The sequence below is a fragment of the Rhipicephalus microplus genome, chromosome 2, assembly GCF_043290135.1.
Source record: "Rhipicephalus microplus isolate Deutch F79 chromosome 2, USDA_Rmic, whole genome shotgun sequence".
In the NCBI taxonomy this organism is placed as follows: domain Eukaryota; kingdom Metazoa; phylum Arthropoda; class Arachnida; order Ixodida; family Ixodidae; genus Rhipicephalus; species Rhipicephalus microplus.
Window position 1 is genome coordinate 95,065,871 of NC_134701.1, and position 15,271 is coordinate 95,081,141.

The 15,271-nt window shown below is 44.5% G+C and overlaps 1 protein-coding gene across 2 annotated transcripts in view; it reads right to left on the reverse strand.

Annotated features, from left to right (window-relative positions):
* Positions 1 to 314: 314 nt before the first annotated feature.
* LOC119169800 (uncharacterized) overlaps positions 315 to 15,271 on the reverse strand; it is a 62,092-nt gene continuing 47,135 nt past the window's right edge. Inside the window, exons 2-5 of one of the 2 annotated variants that reach the window (XM_075886671.1) lie at positions 13,970 to 14,482; positions 7,399 to 7,649; positions 5,768 to 6,003; positions 315 to 2,098 (exon numbers count right to left, since the gene is read on the reverse strand). In XM_075886671.1, the coding sequence (XP_075742786.1) occupies positions 1,723 to 2,098; positions 5,768 to 6,003; positions 7,399 to 7,649; positions 13,970 to 14,482 (1,376 nt within the window). In that variant the 3' untranslated portion in view covers positions 315 to 1,722. The remainder of the gene's footprint in view (positions 2,099 to 5,767; positions 6,004 to 7,398; positions 7,650 to 13,969; positions 14,483 to 15,271) is intronic. The other variant, XM_075886672.1, reaches the window with a different exon arrangement.

A 15,271-nucleotide genomic window follows, 5' to 3' on the forward strand; every position in this document is an offset into this window, starting at 1 on the left:
ATCGAATTCGAACTCACCCGGTAGTGACTTACGCGTTCTATTCGCCGTAAGGCCTTTTTTTTCTCTTAGCAAGACTTCCCGATTTTCGGGCCGATTAGCAGTTTTTTGCTCGTATATAGTGTCAATGTGGCAATGCACGATTTTGAGAGCTTGCTTCGTAGTTAATCCGTGCAACGCCATCGTAGTACTTGACGTACTTCACGTCGGAAAGAAGGCACTACTGTATTGTATACGTGATCGGGCACGTAAAGTGTGTAATTGCAGTGCGTGCACACACAAGATGCATCGAGCGCACACCATACATTACATACACATTTAGTCCGATAACAAGAAAAGTTTATTGTCCTTCCGTATTAACGACACAACTTCTGAAAACACGACACGACGCCTACAACACCAAAAAGGAAAGTTCGCATGTGTTCTGGCTCAGTTGACGCAATGAGTAAGAGCCAACGGAGCGTACAGCTGAGAGCTCTGAATGAAAATAGCACGCATTATTGATCAACAGTGAAGCGAACATACGTAAGAAGTGCCACCAGGTACACCCGGCGGTGCACGCGATTCGCACCGAGTATACACTACAGCTGGGACGCACAACTTTTCTAAAACACGCTAAAGAAGTAGCACTCGTGCATTGACTCGCTGCCGGCAGAGGACACCTACCACACCGCCAACGCCCCTTCGAAAGCAGCTGCGAAGTGGAAATCGCGAAGTGTTTATCTGCTTTTCCGCCAGGAGGTAGTGCGAATGTTTGCGATGCGGCGGCTTTATGAATATGACGTCACGGCTTCTATATTTTTTTTCCTCCATGATTCCTGGCCATGCTACAATCGCAATCTAAACCAATTCAATCGAAGTTCGCAAACCATTTCAATTCGAATACGGATTTCAATTTGAATTGGGCACTGAAGTTGGAGCCAGTGTTATCGTGCCACTCCAAACATGCTTCTCTGAAATCATTAGTTGTTGACGGATACTCATGCTTGCAAACTCATACGAACTAGTAGTTGGTGTAGAAGCCAAGAGCAATAGCATTTTAGCCAAAAATCTGCCACTGGCATCTTCAGGCTCATTCAAGCCGAAAGCGAAAGCGTCAAAACGGCAAAGCGGCAAACGTAGAAACCTCGCTAGGTGGCAAAAGCAGCCAGAAAAAGGGGTGGCTGGTCCTATTGTGCCCGGACAAATTTTCTACCACGCTCCAAAGCTCCCCGCGTTGCCGCAGCCACTCAGAACACCAAGAGGCGGGGGTGCGGTGGGGGCACGGCTACATCTTTTTGAGAATTATTGTCACGTAATAGTGGCACGTGCGCAGAAGCTCTAGATGTCCGCTTGTTCTGCTGCTGTGCGAGAGAACGTCCGACGCAACCCGCCAAAGAAGGCGGCTATAGTCTGAACAGGTGCATGAATATGCCGCTTTGTCGCAAGAAAAAGCTCGCATTCCTGGTTTTGCGTTCTGCCTTCGACGTGAACGAGCCATTAGAGTGTGCATGATCCATGCGACCCCACTACGAACTAAAGTAGACGAAAGTAATCTGGATTCTACCTAATCTAAAACAGGCACTGCAAATAATACATTCAGCCAGTTTCGAATTGCTAAGCAGTTTATTTTAATAAAAATCTATGTTTTAATAAGATGGAGCATTTTCATAAAACTGCTTTTCGATTCCCGCGGTGTGAACAATGAGATGACCCGACGTGAAGCCGCTTCTAAGGCGGGGGGTGTTAAGCGCGCTTTCCAACCACGCGCACACAGGCCTCCTTGCAGGCCGCCCTTGTGCGGAAGCGGTTGGCGCCAGCAAGGCAGCGCTGAGGCGCCTCGCCAATCGTCGTCGTGCTGAGACAACGTAGCGAGACGTCTCGCCCGAAGTCAGCAGCGAAGAAAGGAAACTTCAGCTGCCTGGAGTCGCACGAGGCCGGCTTGGGCGTCCGACAGGTGCGGAAGGAGCCCGCGCGCCGCCTCGCACACGCGTCCCGGCAGCGTCCGGCGCTGGAGAATAGCTGACCGTCTCTGGAGGGACACTTGCCGGATGGGAAGCTCCACAGGTGGCAGCCGCGACCGTCGAAGAACCACAGGTTGCTGCCATTAACGACGTCATCTCTGAGAAAAGACAGGATGATCGTTATTGAAAAGGCGATACAATCGCCTCGCATCGGCGCTGGTGGCTTATAACAAAGATCGAAAGAAAACTCGTTTAAATTTTAACATAAACACCAAAACTGGAAAGTATCTTCAGCACAAGCGTGCCAGCGTAGATAAAAGTTATTTTATTATTGCTCAGAACTCAGGGAGGCTGAAAGGAAGATATATTGAAGGTACAATGTCGGTAGCTATCGTAATTTTCGATTTTTCTGATGTTTAAATGTTTAAGGACGCTGAACTGTCCTTCAACAAAGGTGACTTTACACTGACATTTACGGATCACTCAAAACAATCAAGAATCTCGGCCGCGTTTCCATAGAGAGAGGGAAATCAGCCAAGATCGTACACTCAGCGATAAGAAGATCGAGCTCTCGCCGCCACCTTCTCGCACAAATATCCCTCGAAACTTTCGAGTAAAATCACAAGGACCATGATCACGGAGATCGCAAGCCATCATTAGCAACCACTTGGTATCCCAATGCATTTCAGGAGAGGTGGAAGCCCTCCCTCGATCTCCTTCGGCCGCGTGGCTCCATAGAAGTGTACTCTCTATACCAAGTTTCTCTTTCTTTATAGTGTTGTCTGAGTCATCTTTCGCTTTTAAACATCCTGCGAAATGGGCTCTTAAGCCCACTTCGCAGATATTGCGGCGTTGTCGATGGCGTCGTTGGTTGTGATATCAAATATAGGCGTTGTCTGTGGGCGAAAATTCCCCGTAGCTACAAATAAATCAATAATTAAATTGTTCTAATTGAACAAGATTTCACTCTTCTGCGTTGAACGTAGCTTTCCACGTCACATTCACGCCACTTCATGAAACTGATTCTTGAAAAACTGCACATGAAAGATATGTAGAATCAGAAGCCAGTGCCCCGCTACAGGTTTAGCCCAGTGAGAAAGTAACTCTGAATTTGGAGGCGAGCCTCCTGACAACAAGCGAGTCCAGCATTATGGTGACGTATGGAGACTGGAATTCGCAATTAATTTTTGAAGTTCGATAAAAATTGCTTACTTTTCTCTTTACAAATAATGCCATACACTCACATAACCACGCCATATATCTAAATTCCCACCGGCCGTTGGGTGATTCAGCCCTTCGACACGCTACGCACAAAAATGTGTACACGACTTGTTAACATGTTATTTCCATGCTTCACAAGCACACGCGTCCTGTGTACATGCTGCCCAATACAACATTAAATTTTGGCGTAGTAATGCATCGTACAAGCCTACATCGCCATCGGGCGTCAGAATATGGGATCATAATGACTTCCAAGTTTAAAGCCACTCACCCACTACAAAAGCGCTACTGCACGACGTTGGGTGCATAGCAAGTTCGAAAAAATTTCATTCACTGTATGAAGTTTGCACTGGGACCAGAATATCGCTATCACGGTCAACTCTTAAGGGCAAAGTTTACGGGTCCCCCAGTTTTTGTTTCGACTGCCGCGACCCTTGATATTTCTTTACTGCTTTGTCACAGGTATAGTTTGAGTCTGATTTATAACAGAGATAGCGCACCGTCTGCACACTGAGTGCGATCTACAGTTTTGTCTTTCAAATAAAGTCGAATGAAGATCACTTCACTTCGGGGCATTTCCTGCGGAGGCAGCGGCTAAAGACTTAAACAGCCTGACGAGACCCCGGCCCCCGTTGAATTCGTGCAGCGCTTTCGAAAGCATGTACAATACTGTGCACGTTAAATAAGAAGAGAATTGAGTTGCACTCAATATGCCTCCAAGAAAACTGAAAAGTTGATATTGACTTTTTCCAGTTACAGATATAGCAAATATACTTAATTACACAATAAACACGCAATGTATGTTTATACATAATTAACACACATTAAGCATTATACATGCATATAACATAAGCAAGTGGTTCACAGAGATCTTTCGCTTACTTACGCTGTATACACGTGCGAGGCTTTGTGTGGTGTTACAGATACGTTTTGAACTTCAGTGCGTTAGTACAGCACACGTAGATAAATAACAGAAAGCGCAAATGCCAGTATACAACAAAGCAAATATCACACCAGCCTACAACACGCATGCTGTCGTCACGTGAAATGTATTATACATTCTTTTGATCCTACTAAGACTATCTGTCCAATTTATTATACCTACCTGTTTGTTCAAAATTTGTATAGCTCGATAGGATATTAGTTGTTTCCCGTAATTTGTCCTAAGCTTCGGAAGCCTCCTCATTTGCTGCCTAAACGCGTACTGAGGTTCAGCTACCATGCCAATATTTTTAAAGATGCCTGTGATATGTATATGCTGTTTTAGCTTATAAAAGTAAGTTTGATTGGCCATAAGCACGTCATGTCGCATGAATTATTCCCGGGTGCGCAAATCCCGTACTGTTACTTATCTTGTAAATCCCGTATAGTTATCATAGTTACTTTGAGAGGTAGTACCCCATACTAGTGAACAATAGGCAATCTTTGAGTAGACTACAGTGTAATAAAGAGCTTTTCTTAGGCGAAGAGGTAATAACGTAAAAATCTTTTTAATGCATCCAAAAGATGGAGCTATATCAATTGCCAAGTGCATGGTTCAAATGATAAAGAACAGAAATATTCTGCGTGCCTAACATTCTGCGTGCCGTATGTAACATGCATGTCATGTTAGTCGCGTGCAATTGGGGGAGAAAACATAATGCACTTAGTTTTACAAGCATTTCTTTGTAGACAGTTTTCTTTTAATCATTCGGAAGACTTCTCCAGATAATCATTATTCTTTTCTAGAAGTTCACGTTTTGTGTCCGCGCAGTAGAAAATATGCTTGAGTCGCCCACGAGCATTAACAGATCGAGTGTTCTGTCAATTTGTGTTGTATCACTGATGTATAACTAAAACAGCGTAGGACCGAACACTGATCCGGTGGGTACTTCATTGATTACATTTACTTGTGCGGAGGGGTAATTATTTGCATTTGTAAACTGTAAGCGTTTTTCGAGACGGTTACTTATAAATGCGTGGTACACATAGCCATAACGTTTCAGTTTGGAAAGTAATATACTATGGTTACTTTTCGCAAATCTAGAAAAAGCCCTAATATTATTCTCAATGCATATGTCTGTGTCGAATATGTCGAATGACATGCAACTTTCGTGATTACTAGAAATTGGGATTCTATAAATTAGCACCGCTACAACTTCCTAATATGAACAACTGCTCTGAAGTTGAAAATTGTAAATTAAATGCTTATTTGTTTATTACCTTTGACAATGCTTTCTTTATATGCGTTGAATTACTTGTGCCATCTTATACAGTGGGTGTGCAGGGACAACTAAGTGCCTGATTGTCATAGATTTCTCATAGACTGTCTGTATTGTTTTTTAAACACTCTTTGTACTTTTTCAAGTAGCAGTTCATTCAAGCACTTGCATTATAATGCGACACGCAAACATAGAATGTGTACGATCCCAATTCTGCTGCTGTATACCCACTGCGCTCAGTGCTTAACCGCAAATGCTTCACAAAGCAGAACATACCGAAATGTCGTCTATGCTTTTGTTTCACGCGAAAAATAAAAAAAAAACCTGAAATTCATATGCGCGACGCATGTATTGGTGCACTGCATTGAACGAATGCCCGACAAATTGCACAAGACGTTTGCATACCTGCCGCACTTGGACAGCAGAGCGGCCTTGAAGCACTTTTCGGCAGGGTATCTGGTGCGGATGCACTGCCGCGAGCAGCCTAGAGCCGTGGGGAATCGGTTCGGGCTCCGGTTGCAAACCTCGACCACGGAAAGGCCACTCAGCGCTACGCAGGCGTTCGTCGCTGGGTTGAAGTAGAACTCGCGCCGCGGTTCAGTGCAGAACTTGAAGAAGACGCGCTGGCATAGGTCCATGTTCTGCAAAGGACGCGAAACCCAACAAAGCTCGATCAACATTGGGTCTCGCGGCGTACACCAGGGTATTCTTGCCACGAAAGCAATCAGGATGGAATTAAAGCTTTGATAATAGTACTAAAAGAACCGTTTTATAGGAATCACAATATAGAGCGCTTTCGTTAGTGTTTTTCCTGCATTGTACGTTTAACCAACAAGGATCGCTGCATTCACTTCCAGGGACCATGCACGCAAGTTTTTAAATGGACTGTAACAATGGGCAGTGAAGGATCATTGAGCGCAATATTATAGGAGAATAAACTCAATCAGCGAACATGTCATTCATAAAGCATGTAAAGTGTACGATTTTCGTGAATTATAATAAGTCAAGCCTTTCCCCTACGCGTGATTCGCCATAGAAAAACAAACAAACAAAGTGCCACCCAGATAAGTTTCAGAAAAGTGGACGTATGGAAACTACGTTTTTTGAAACCCCCATCTCTAATCAAACTAACATTTCAGATAAAATTACAGGCATATTTTATCTAAGAATATTCGAGACGCAAGATTGTCTTCGCTGATATTCGTCTATATTTTGCACTTAACACATGTAATACAACTGAACATAATACTAACAGCAGGAGTGGAGTATTTGTGGCTATAATCGCGCCGTACGTTCAATTTCTAGAACTACAACTGTCACTCTAGCGTAACAAGCTATAAATCATTGCTCTGTCTTGCTACCTTGCAATCACGCAGACTAATTGCATTGCTTTGCTTATTCTGTAGGATTGTCTATTGTACCCATCAGTCATCGCTGCCACCAGGAAATCTTTTACGCACTTCACGTCGTTTGAATAACTCATAAGGCTATCATCACATTTCAGCTGGAACCATGGTATTTGATTCGTCCGCCTTGCTACAAGCAATTACATACTCATTCAAATGGTCTTCCAGAGCACATCGTTAGCATTTGAAATGCAACCAAATTTAGGGTCGAAGTAGTGGCGATATTTTCTAATTGATAAGTTATTTACTTCTTGCATAAGCATGTTTACTGGCTTTTTTTCGTTCTCTTGCTTTTTTATTGTTCTGTACTACTTCTATAAGCATTGCATAAAGTTGTTTCCGTGCTCCAGTTATTATTATTTCTAGCTATTAACCCGCCTTCACACAATACTTTGATGTAGGAGCCCGTGAGGCGTTTTGAATAATAAATAAATAAATAAGTAAATGATATTGTTCAAGTAAGTAGTCATTGCAATTATTGCGCAAGTGACGGCCACACTTATAAAGTCAATCACCTAACGCGTTGCATTGCATTTCATAACTCGTAAGTTTCCGAAAGCAACTCTCGATGTGGGCAGTTGGAAGTCACTTAATCGCGATAAGAACGAACTGCGCAGCATTATTGCTCACTGCATTTTTCGACGACGCTGGGTAGAGTGGTGAGCTCAAGCGTCTGACCTGGTGCCGAGAACGGGGCTCAGCGACCGGGCCCGGCACGTCGGCGCCTTCAGGAAGGACAGTGCCAGCAGACGCAGGCGCAGATGCACGGGTTTTCGTGGCGGCCTTTGTTGTTACCCGGACGGGCCCGCTGAGTGCATTTTCCAGTTTTGCCGCATTCTGGATAACCGGAGCTCCTTCCGCGTTGCCCTTACCAGGATTGGCTACAAAGGGAACGCGTTTGAGTGGATAAATTTGCAAAGCGACGAATACTAAGCGAGCTGCCTCCTTACTGGAAGTTTTCAATATCGCTACAGTAGATCACCAAGAAAAAGTGGAGTGGTCTAAGAGATAACCATTTAAGTGCCGCACTAGGCAGACCTTATTATTATTGTTTTAAGTTTTCAGGCTTCAAGAAAAAACAAAAAGCTCCTTTACGTTGCTCTGAACTAAAATATTTGCCATGGTGAAAAGCCCAAAAAGGCGCGAGACACTATAGCTTCTACACAATCTCATTATGTAAACAAGTTCTCCATTCCTAAACTGATAAACTCCGAATGATTTGCGTAACACAACACCGTCTGATTTAGAAAACTTAGCGTATCTCGCTAGCAATATTAGAAACATGAGGAAGGGACGAAACTTGAAGAAATGCTGCTCGTCATTGTATTATGTTCAAATACCCGTCAATCAGGACACCTTATTTCATAAAATTATTGATGCAGGACTTGGTTATAAACCTTCAGTTAATTATCTCTGATGATGTCAGCAATACTTTATTTTTCTTAAAATTATGAATGCAGGACTTGCTTGCAAACCTTCAGTTAATTTTTTTTGAGGCTGTCAGCAATGCTTCATTGTTTTTTTCATCTTACTAAATTCCAACATTCTGTTGAGTGACCAGCCTGTATAATATAAAGGAAACTATTATATGGAAGACAAGATAGCTCCATGTTTTAACCGTCTCAGTGGCTGGCCTTCGGTGTATATTTGTAATGATGTGCGTGTAGACAGCACAATAAATGAAATTACATAAAAAGTTGGTCTTCCCTGGAAAACGGATGCTTTCTTTGCGCTATAGATCAATGTTTTGGTATCGCCTCAGAGTGAAATGCTGTCAGTATGCTTGCTTTCATTGTGTAACATATATTAGCGTGCCACATAGTTTTCCACAATAGCACTAAAATCTGATATCTTGATTTATTGGTCGCTTTTATGTTGCCGAGTAGCACAAATGTATACCATTGCGTTAAAGGGAAAAAAAAGCAAACGTGTTCTATTCGCCGAGAGTCAACTTCATCATCATATTTTTTTCTTGGTTTGGAAAAAATGCAGCAATTGATATTTATCGTCTCTTATGCCGAAACTCAAGGACGTCTTTGAAAAGCTTAAAGGGCCCCTGAAAAAGAATATGGAAAACATAAGCCATTTGTAGACAACAGAAGTAGACTATTCATGCCATTGTTTATCTTGTAACCGCAGAGCCGCGAGTAATTAGTGGTTGTGCTCCTCTGAAGTTATGCTCTGTCTTTCCTGAAATTTCTTGAGCAGTCGTGTCCAAGTTCGAAGTTCAGAAGGACAGAGCCAGGCGCACAGTAAAATTCAGAGGCCATCCACCATGCTTCCCTAGTTCATTTTTGCACCACCGAGTGCTGTCAAAAACGACCTTGGTACAATTTTCTTCTCCGGCCCAAAGCCAACCTGATCGGCCAAATTCGAGCGACATCCCTATATAGTAGCTTGTTCAAAAACAAGAGTTGCTGAAATTTTCGCGTGATTGCGAACCATGATAGTTTGCAATAGGTATACCTAAAACATCAAAATAAGTGACAGTTCTTACGCACAGCACTTATCTAACCTCTAAATGAATTCAAGCATTGAGGTGACGAGATCAATGAGTGTATACGAATATAGCCATCCTAGAAATTTGAACGACTAAGTTAGAATGCGTTTTGGTCAAAGTAAGAATGCGTTTCCATGAGACGTGACATAAAGGCATTGAGACTAACGAGGCTATACTATGACTTTTGAAGCATAAAATAGCCTTTTCGACAGCTTAACTTTACAGGACATGACCCCCTAACAGTTGCTCGGTAAGGTGTAAATGTGAGCACTAACGGCTGCCCGATAAGATGTAAATGTGAGGACTAAATGTTAGTATATTGAGGTGATTGGAAGAACTAACAGTTGCCCGTTAAGGTGTAACTGTGGGGACTAAATGTTAGTCCCTCAAGCTAATCTGTGGGGCTAACTGTTAGATCCGCTACCGTCAGTCTTTACAGAGTTTAATGGATGTGGCAGCCCCATTAGTGCCCAAAATGACGCACCACACACATTTTTAACATCGTTTTGCCTTAGAGCGTCGGCGCTAAATCTTTCGTGTTAGCAAGCGCCTGTCAAAGCCCCCGTATACCATACGGTGTTTTAATGGTCATCAGCCTGTTCGTAAAACTCACGTATACTACAGGGTGCCATGTGTACAAAAACGAATCTCCATATGCACAGGGAGAACTAAAAGCAAAAATTTAGCTAGTTGGTTGTTCATACAAAGATGTAAAAACAGCGAAAAAATACAGACAAATACAGACGAGCAGACGACAAAGCCCTGAACTCGCAGCTTAAATTTCTTAGAAGGAACACACACATAAATCAGGCAGAGTACCTAGACACATGGCATAGCATAGCGTCTGAGTAGCACAGCAAACAGGGTACAAAAAAGATTTGATCATGGTGAAAAGCGACACATTTGTAAAAACCGAGAAAAAAAGAAAAAAAAAACCTACTGCAAAAAAATGCGTGACAGTCTATAAAAAACTAACAATCATTTTCACCTGACATCACTGAATCCAGGTATCTAACCTCCTTTTTACCAAGGGACACAGACGGTTCTCCGCGTACATTTCCTTCTCCCTTTCAATGTAAGAAGCCTTCATCACCTCTCTACTGCATTTGTACGGATGGCCCAACAAACAAGTGCTTCCGTCCACCACACTCCCTGAAAACGGAGCTGGCTTAAGTACAAACCGCCAGTAGTCGTCAATGAGACTGAGTGTTTTCTTAGTCTAGCATTGATGCACCACCCGGTTGGTCCTGTAGACCTGATGCAAAATTGCTGCCATCTGTCGGCCGTCGTGTGTATACCGCAATGTTAGAGGCTCAGCGCGGCGCAGTACACTAAGTGCACGTGTGTTTACGTATACGTAAAGCGTAACTGCCTGAGGCGTGTGTTAGGTGATAATCGCAATGCCAACGTATTTCTGCGTCTCTTGATTTGATTGATTTGTGGGGTTTAACGTCCCAAAACCACTATATGATTATGAGAGACGCCGTAGTGGAGGGCTCCGGAAATTTCGACCACCTGGGGTTCTTTAACGTGCACCCAAATCTGAGTACACGGGCCTACAACATTTCCGCCTCCATCGGAAATGCAGCCGCCACAGTCGGGATTTGATCCCGCGACCTGCGGGTCAGCAGCCGAGTACCTTAGCCACTAGACCACCGTGGCGGGGCTGCGTCTCTTGCTCCCCGTAGAGTGGAACTCGAAATGCTTAATTAAAAAAGGTAAGCCGCAAACTTTTCCCCTTGTTATTTTTTCTAGCTGATGATGTTTCCAGAATGTACTCCGGCAACTGCTCCCGAAGCACGTGTTAGCGTTCTCCTTTACAAGCGAGTAAGACGTGCCATAGCGTTTGCACTCGTGTTCCCTCTAATTTTTGCACGCCGAAGCAAAGCAGTTTTTGCAACGTTTCCGCTATCAGTATTATCAGTATCAGCACGTGAAGGCGACTCGTACACTTCACGCAGCAGCCACGTTGACGCAACGAGCTTTATCGTGGCTAATTGCACGTGGCTGCATTTCGTTGAATATACCAAGCCTATCGAATGCCTGAAAAACGTTCTCAGTCATGCGCAAGTGAGCCCACTAAACGGAAACTTGTCACACTTCAGAAGAGAAAACGAAACAACATGAAATGAAGGTGCTGTAGCACCGTGGCTCCCTTCTCGAAAGAAAGCGGTGACACGCACTCGCTTCGAATTTAGCGTATGCCGTTACCAAAACTTAACAAAAGAGAAGAAACAAAACGTTCAACGAAATGTAGGCGCGCGCATTTAGCCGCGATCAAGCTCGTTGCGGCAACGTGACTGCTGCGTGAAGCATACAAGTCGCCTTCACGTGTTAAACTGCTGATGACGGAAACGTTGCAAAAACTGCCTCACTTCGGTGAGCACTCGTTTGGAAAGAAGAACGCAAACACGTGTTTCGGGAGCAGTTGCCGTAGTACATTCTGGAAAAATCCTCAGCTAGAAAAAATAACAAGGGGCAAAGTTCGTGGCTTCCCTTTTTTTCTTCAGCATTTCAAGTTCCTCTGTGCGTGGAGCAAAGGACGCAGAAATACGCCGGCATTGCGATTATCACCCAACACATGCCTCATGTCGTTACGCTTTACGTATACGTCAACACACGCAGACTGTGCGCACTGCGCCGCGCCTGTAACATGGCGGTATGCAGACGATGACCGACAGATGGCAGAAGTTTTGCATAAAATCTATATTCCCTCCCCCCTACCCGCATGACAATAGCAGCTTATGAACAACACAACATTTACATTTAGCATATTGCAAGAAGTGTGGCTGCCAGCCGTTGGCGGAGATAAACGCACTTTTTTGTTTAGGCGTCGGGAAAATTATTTTTCATCCAGTAATATGATATAGTGATTGAGCGGATTAAGAACACAATGCATTGGAAGTATACTACTGTAATATAGATGCCACTGTGCTGCAGAAGAAGGAAATACCGACAGCTCAGCTATGAGGTTACTTTTACGAATAGTATCGGGCTTCCCAATCGATTACGTGCCATTTACGAGTTTAAACACCGTGAGTGGCTCCATAACGCCACGTGATTATGTATATTAGAATGTCTACCATTAATATCGAAGCTCCGGCACTGTTATAAAGTGCTGCGTGTTATTCATTGAATTAACCCTGTCTTAAAATATTTTTGAGCTTGGTAGTTGATGATGTCGAAGGTGATCCGCACATGTCCTGTATATAGGTTGCGGGTTCTATCTCGGCTGCGGCAGTCACATTTGAATGAAAGCGAAATGCTTGAGATCTGTGTAGTTTTTGATGCCTGTGCAAATTAGATGAGACCAGACAGTCAAAACTTCCGAAGCCGTCCACTACAGCATCTCTGATAATCATATCGTGGTTCTGGGACGTAAAACCACTGATATTAGTGTGTTCAAGGTGAGGAGGAGGGGCAAAGCGATTATTACTGTCCCAAATATTTGCGTATTTCGCGTCGAATTGTCGTGTGTCGTCTTGCTTTGTGATCTTATCGGCACCGTTTTTAGGGGCTCGTTTTTTTAAACATCTGCACAAACACAGATAACATTAGACTTGTGTGCAAACATAAAAAAACAACTTGAATATCGAATCAACTAGCCGCTTTCGTAAATACAAACATTTCTCGAATAGGTGACTAATATTTGTGCATCTCAGTTTCTTGAAAATAGAACTCGACATTGGTGCAAATGATGAGTTCAGTGATGATATATAGAGATGATATACCTTACAAAGGGCAGCCGGTTAGCACGATCGCGCAAATAACCTAACGAACAATGTAAACTTCGCTTTGAGAAGTTGTGCAGATGCGAATAAACAGAGAAATATATATCCTTGATGCTTGATACCTAGTTTATTGCTATCCTATGAATACCAGGATCTAAACTCGCTGTCAAAGAACTGATAAACAGCTCTCCATTTTTTATCGATATGTGGGGTTTAACGTCCCAAAACCACCATATGATTATGAGAGATGCCGTAGTGGAGGGCTCCGGAAATTTCCAACATTTGGGGTTGTTTAACGCGCACCCAAATCTGAGCACACGCGCCTACAACATTTCCGCCTCCATCGGAAATGCAGCCGCCGCCGGGATTTGATCCCGCGACCTGCGGGTCAGGAGCCGAGTGCCTTAGCCACTAGACCACCGTGGTGGGGCAGCTCTCCATTGTCCAAAAAGTATGTGATATTAGGGTGTGTCTGTTCTTTGGGTAACCGGGATAATTGATCAAAAAGTTTTTCTCAGCAGTCGCCTCCCATTGGCTCTCATAAGTCACGTGACTAACTGCTGGGATCAATTTTTTGTATGATGCTCCCGGCAGCCAGTAAAACTTAACCTTACCTATTCAACATAACCTAACGTAACCTAACCTAACACAACGCACTCTGGGCCACGTCTGTTCAGTCTGTCTCGCAGCCTAACCTAACGTAGTCTGACGCACGGTAGGCTACGTATGCCCCGTCTTTCCCGCAGCAGGCAGCTTTTTCTCTTCTCCCCACGGCAGTTAGTCACGTAACATATGAGAGCCAATGGGAGACGACCGCCGGGAGAAATTTTTTGAACATTTATCTCAGTAGCCGGGAGAATAGACACTGCGTTGATTTATATTCGATTTTATGCTGGCATTGCCTCGGTTTGAAAAGTGAGTACTCGTGCACTCCTACTAGCGAGATGCAGTCGTGACAGACTGTGCTTACCTCGAATGGCAGTGACCTGCGCCTTGGCATCCCTGGGCTGCGGTGGCGGCCAAGTTGACGGCAGCGAGTGCATCAGCGCCACCGCGACAGCGCCGATGAAGAGTGCCGAGGAGAGCGCCATCATCGCCAGGCACAGGGCGCGCACCCAGTGGACGCTGGGCACCTGCACATCACCCTCGCGCGAGACGGAGCGGTCGGCGATCAGGGACTCCGTGTCCGGGACGCCGTACTGGTTAACGCCGGAGTCCGGTCGCGACGAGCGCCTCGTCTTCCGTGATCGCTGGTCGGTTGCGCTGGTTCCACTGTTAGCCGTGCCGCGGTTGGTGGCCGCTACGTACTGGGAGTCGTCGAGTGGCGGTTCAGGCTGACGGTTCAGCCCCGGCATGAAGCGTTCCCAGTAGGAAACCATCTGCTCGGTCTCCTCGGATAGCGTGGACCGGCTGCCGCGGGAAGAGCTGGAGACGGACGACATTTCTCTGGGTAGGCGACTTGGTGTCTTGCTGAATGCGTGAGCTGCAAGCGAAAATCTTTGACGGTTGTGGCACGCGCTCGGTGCTCACGCGGATCGTTCTTCTTCTTCACCGCGAATGCGCCAATCATGCATATTGAAGATGTTAACGAAAATTCATGCATTACTTATAAAACAGCGTGGCTTTTCTCAGTATCAAAGCATGTTTCAGTTCTCACTACAGTGCGCGGTCTAACACTGCTTTTCTTAACTCGTTCGACACCCGCTGATACGAAATATGGGATAATTCAAGCTTCTGTGGTCATGGTTACTCTATGTACTGTTTATTGTGTCAAGCACTACCTAATTTGGCCATATTTGGGTGCAAAACGGTCGATTAGGACGATCTGCGCAAGACGCTGCTCGCGAAGCTCTAATAAATACATATAAGCCATATCCTAGCAAAAATTCATTTAGTGTGATTGATATGGGCGCCTGGTCATCGTGGTATCATAATAATAAAAGAGATTGCTGACTGCCTCGCACCAGGATTCCTTAATTGTCCGATTGTGTCAATCATGCCTCTCCTCTAACAGCTTATGTTACAGCACCGAGGTTCAGGAAACCTTTGCTTGTTGAGGACTCATTAGATATTACTATACCAAATCTATAGAATTCTCGTGGTCGCACTTTGCATCGAATAATAAATGGTTTCCCACACGTAAATCGGAAGTCTCAATAACGAAATTTCGACGTCGTATACCACTGCTTAATGTCTACTTAAACAGCTCTGGTCTCGTACGACCTCCTTTGTGCTCTAGCTGTAACGAGCCTGATGATATCGACCATCGCCT